The sequence below is a fragment of the Sciurus vulgaris genome (genome assembly GCF_902686455.1).
Source record: "Sciurus vulgaris genome assembly, chromosome: 12".
In the NCBI taxonomy this organism is placed as follows: domain Eukaryota; kingdom Metazoa; phylum Chordata; class Mammalia; order Rodentia; family Sciuridae; genus Sciurus; species Sciurus vulgaris.
The window spans coordinates 23,367,575-23,372,465 of record NC_136473.1 but is presented as its reverse complement, the minus strand read 5'-3'; the positions used below and the strand labels follow the sequence as shown (position 1 = coordinate 23,372,465).

The 4,891-nt window shown below is 53.2% G+C and overlaps 1 protein-coding gene across 1 annotated transcript; it reads left to right on the top strand.

The window, feature by feature from the left end:
* Nucleotides 1–293: 293 nt before the first annotated feature.
* Nucleotides 294–1,932, top strand: PTF1A (pancreas associated transcription factor 1a; the record flags this gene model as incomplete). The annotated part of the gene is made up of 2 exons (XM_079107005.1): nt 294–1,071; nt 1,512–1,932. 2 exons carry the CDS (start codon nt 294–296, stop codon nt 1,712–1,714), a joined length of 981 nt encoding a protein of 326 aa, XP_078963131.1. The 3' UTR covers nt 1,715–1,932.
* Between the last annotated feature and the right edge of the window lie 2,959 nt (nt 1,933–4,891).

The window sequence follows — 4,891 nt, the reverse complement described above, 5'->3', positions numbered from 1 at the left end:
CGGGTCCCTGGCACGCGCCTGTGGATGTAGTTATAAGAATCCTCGCGTGCCGGCCCTCAGCTTCAGCAAGTCGGTCCCAGCCCTCCCCAGTGCAGCGCGGGCGCCAGCCAGAGCGCCGCGGCGGCGGGCACTCCAGGGAGGCCCGGGGGCGGGCAGTCCGGCTGCCGCCGCGCGCCCCCAGCGCAGGGCCCCGTAGGGAGGGGCAGGCGGACCGGAGAACACTGCAACCCAGCACTTACAAAGCCTCACCCTAGGCAGTCCGGCTGGACCCCTGGCCCGTGGCAGCGGACAGCATGGACGCGGTGCTGCTGGAGCACTTCCCCGGGGCCCTGGACGCCTTTCCGTCTGCTTATTTTGACGAGGAAGATTTCTTCACCGACCAGTCCTCCCGGGACCCTCTGGAGGATGGCGATGAGCTGCTGGCAGACGAGCAGGCCGAGGTGGAGTTCCTCAGCCACCAACTGCACGAGTATTGCTACCGCGACGGGGCACGCCTGCTACTGCAGCCCGCGCCCTCGGTAGCCCCGCATGCGCTCGCTCCGCCGCCCCCTGGGGGTCCGGGAGAGCCTGAGGACGGCGCCGGTTATTGCTGCGAGACAGGGGCGCCCCCCGGCGGCTTCCCCTACTCGCCGGGCTCGCCGCCCTCCTGCCTGGCCTACCCGTGCGCAGCGGCGGCCGTGCTGTCCCCAGGGGCGCGGCTGCGTGGCCTGAGTGGCGCGGCGGCGGCGGCGGCGCGGCGGCGGCGTCGTGTGCGCTCTGAGGCAGAGCTGCAGCAGCTGAGGCAGGCGGCCAACGTCCGCGAGCGGAGGCGCATGCAGTCCATCAACGACGCCTTCGAGGGGCTGCGCTCGCACATCCCCACGCTACCCTACGAAAAGCGCCTCTCCAAGGTGGACACGCTGCGCTTGGCCATCGGCTACATCAACTTCCTCAGCGAGCTCGTGCAGGCGGATCTGCCATTGCGCGGTGGCGGCGCAGGCGGATGCGTGGGACCCGGCGGCGGTGGGCGCCTGGGCGGGGACAGCCTGGGCAGCCAGGCCCAGAAGGTCATCATCTGCCATCGAGGCACCAGTAAGTGCGTCCGAATCTCAGCCCAGGGAGAGGGGGCACTGACACCTGCACGCGAAGACCCGGGAAAGTCGGGCGAACAGACTGACAAGCAGACTGACCGACCGACGGGTGGGCGGATGGTCGGTGGGCACCTGCGACCTTGAGCACGAGCTTGTGTTTCTCGTGGGTTTTTTTTTTTTTTTTTTTTTTTTTTTTTTTACCTCTGAAGCTTTGACGACGGCTGCCTGGAGGGCAAGTGTCCCCGCCACACCAACAGCTCCTAAGATTCCAGGGAGAGGGGCGGTTAGGGCTTGAGGGGTGGACTAAAAGGGTCGTTCTAATATAACTGTAAGGCTCCCGTTCAGTCGAGGTGCTCATGGGGGGAATCCAAAAAGTTCGGAGGGGGCCTCTGGGAAGATGGTTGGATATTCACAGTCTGTTTTCTCTTTTCACCTCCCCAGGGCCTCCCTCCCCTAGCGACCCGGATTATGGTCTCCCTCCCCTTGCAGGACACTCTCTCTCGTGGACTGATGAAAAACAACTCAAAGAGCAAAATATTATTCGAACAGCCAAAGTGTGGACCCCAGAGGACCCCAGAAAACTCAACAGCAAATCTGCATTTAACAACATAGAAAATGAACCTCCCTTTGAATTTGTGTCCTGAGAAGACTCATATTTGGCTGAGGATCTCATTATGTCCCTGTGCATATTGTACATGTAAATACCTATAATGTAAATGTAATTTAAGAATCAAAATTTTCTAATGGCAATCAACTGTTATTTATCTATTTATTATCCTGTCAAGTTAATGAAATAGATGATCTCTTTATATATATAATTTATATAATTTATCCTGAGTTTCTAAAAATATGCAATAGTGAATGATTCCCCCAGCACCTTTAGCAGAACTCTGCATTGTTGAAAAAAACTCTGGTCAGAAAATTCCATGCTTATTTATTGCCAGATACAGTTTATTTCTAAGCGTTGTTAATAAATGCTATTTACACCCTTTTTTCTAAAAGTTATTTGTTTAGTACATGATGGGAGAAACTATATCTTTAAAAATAATTAACTTGGTAAAAACCAAATCAGGAACTCAAATGGTAGCTATCAAGTAGGGAACTGAGTTTTTATTTAGATGGCCTTCAATTCTCCATGATAGTCCTTCAATCTGCATCATCTACTCCAACTAGTAACATATTTATCCTACTTTCAAATAACCCATGGGGCAAACAGGTCATAGTATTTGTTATTCCCACTTTTCAGAGAGGAAGGCTGAGGCTCAGACGATGGTTTACCCAAAGTCACCCTCATTCTGCCTGATCACATTGTATAAAAGTGAAGGCGCTGTGCCTGGTGGGAGCTGAGAGCTAATTTCTGGGCTGGGCAAGGGAACGGGTCTTTCTGCTTCCATCGGCTGGAGAGAATGGGTTGCTCTTGAGTTGCCCTGCCACTCATCCTTGGGCAGTTGCAGCGTTGGATATTTGAAACTCAGGTTCTCAGAAGGAATGGAACCGGCGATGGCATTGAGATCCGGGAGAACACTGAGTGGGGGGTTGTGCTGCCAACCCAATCCAGGGTTTCCAGGGTTTTTGAGGCAAGGGAGGAAGGAGCCTGTTCTGCCTGGCATATCTACAACTTTTTTTTTTTTTTTCCGGTGCTGGGGATGGAATCCAGTCGAACGCATGCCAAGCCAGCGTTCTACCACTGAGTTATACCCCCAGCCCTAAACTAGGTTATTTCTAAATCCGGCCTCGTTTTGCCTACACCAGAACCTCGTCTTCCTCCGTCAGCAATCTGGAGAGCAGACAAGTCTGGGGCAGAGGGCACAGGGTCGCCCCCTAGCGAAGGGGAGAGGAACGGCGGCGAGGCCAGGTGTCACTCAGCTGGAAAACCCAGAAAGCTTGGGCTCAGCTAGCATCCTAAGCAGTGACCGGCCCCTGTGCCCTCACCTATGAGCAAGAGCCCGGTGGCGCGGCGGCGGATGACGAGGACGCGAGCGCACGGGCGCAGAGCAGGAGGCGCGCACCTCTGCGTGGAACTTCGGTCCCCGCGCCGGCCGCGCAGGCTCTGCCAAGACCCCGCCAAGGCGAGCTGCTCCTGTGTAGCCTAGCAGTCGCCTGGTCAGTCAAGGTACAATCGCGAACCGCCCCCAGTACCCACGGCCTTGCCGAAGGACAATATGCCGGCAGCATGCTAATTGCTTTAACCTAGTTTCAGACCCACCGAGGGGTTCCCCGCGCGCCGCGGGTGCCATGGCCCTCGTCCAAGAGCAATTAAAGCGAGGCCGCGAGCCCGACCCCGCAGCGCGGCCTGGCCAGACACGCGGAGATTCTGGGTCGCGAGGCTCCCAGGAGGGCTTTGGCCATGGACCCTCTCACCCCTTCCAGCCTTCGCATCCTCTGTCTCCACTCCCCTAAAAGATGATTTCACACAGGAGACCAAATTTGAGAATGAGAGAAAATAATTCGATTTTGTCCTGTATTAGGGCCTCATTAACACGAAAGTTGCTTTGCACAAATGCTTCCATCAGGCATGTAATCTCATTACACTCATTAGAAAGTCAAATGTTAGGAAGACTTCAACTTAATTATAAGTTATGGAAGTGTTGTATCGTTTTCTTTGCATGTGTAGCCCTGCATTTCCTTAGATTGGGTAATGTGGCAATTCGTAGTTAAAAACACTACAATCATTGTGATGTGGCACCTTTTATTTTGCGTGCCACTTTTTTTGTGATTCAATGCACCAACACATCCTTTAGTGCGGTGCAGATGAAGCGGAAGAGCCGAGCTGAGCATGCAAAACACCAGGGTCTCTATCTTGTCACTCTTGTGCCCTGACTTGGCAAGTCCCTTTAAGCACAACCTTCAAAGAGACTGACAGTTTCTTTTTATTTACTCATAATCCATTCATTCTAGTGTAGCAATTCTTTTTTTAAAAAAATGCTTCAGTAAAAGCAGAACAAACGTATCATTTCAGAGTCTCATTTGGCGTCAGGGAGGCCTGAACTGCACTGGGTGCAGGAGACGCGGTCCTTGTAGCAACGCCAGGCTGGAGAGTCTCTGGCCCGAGGCATCTCTGGCCAGCAAATACAGTCTGGCACTGGAAAGACCATGTGGGGGCAGTTTGAGTGACAGGTATTCAGCAGCCCTTCTAAGTCAACACTTTTCTTCCAAGTTAAAAAAAAAATAAATAAATGCCTATGAAAATAAAATTGAGTAAGCCAAACTGCTGGACAGCTAGGGAGAGCCTTTACCCAGCCTTACTCTTCTGAACACCCATCAGCCCTTGCACTGAAACCCAGTCTGGGACCACCAGGGAAAAGAGTTTAAAGTCTGCCCTGGCTGCCCTTGTCCATTTAGCATAATAAAGAAACTGCAAACCCAGTACAGGGTACATTTTATGATCTCTACTGGAGAGCTGGCTAAATCACTTCCCAGTGGTCCAAACTCCACCACTAGTGGTTGTGGGGGAGGGAGTACTGGAGAGGATTTGATAAAGTTTTCTGAGCATAGAGGTTACAGTGGAGTGTCCTCCTTACCCCCAATACCTTCCCTTTCCTGCCACACTCCAATGATCAATTCCGACCCATCCTGTTGCTCTCCATTCCCAGGTTGCTGTGTCTCTCTGCCTTGGTGTCAAGAGTGCCAATGATTCTACCCAATAAAAGCCCCTTTTATCCCATCCCCCTCTCACTCTCTTACATTTCCCATGGCATTAGGGTCAAGGTCCTCTTGCCTTAAAAGATACTATGCGTCACCAGAAAGGTGACTTTCTATTTCATAGGCTGGGAAGCCCAGACACCATTCCTCTGCCCTTGGTTTCTCCAGAGGGGCCTGTC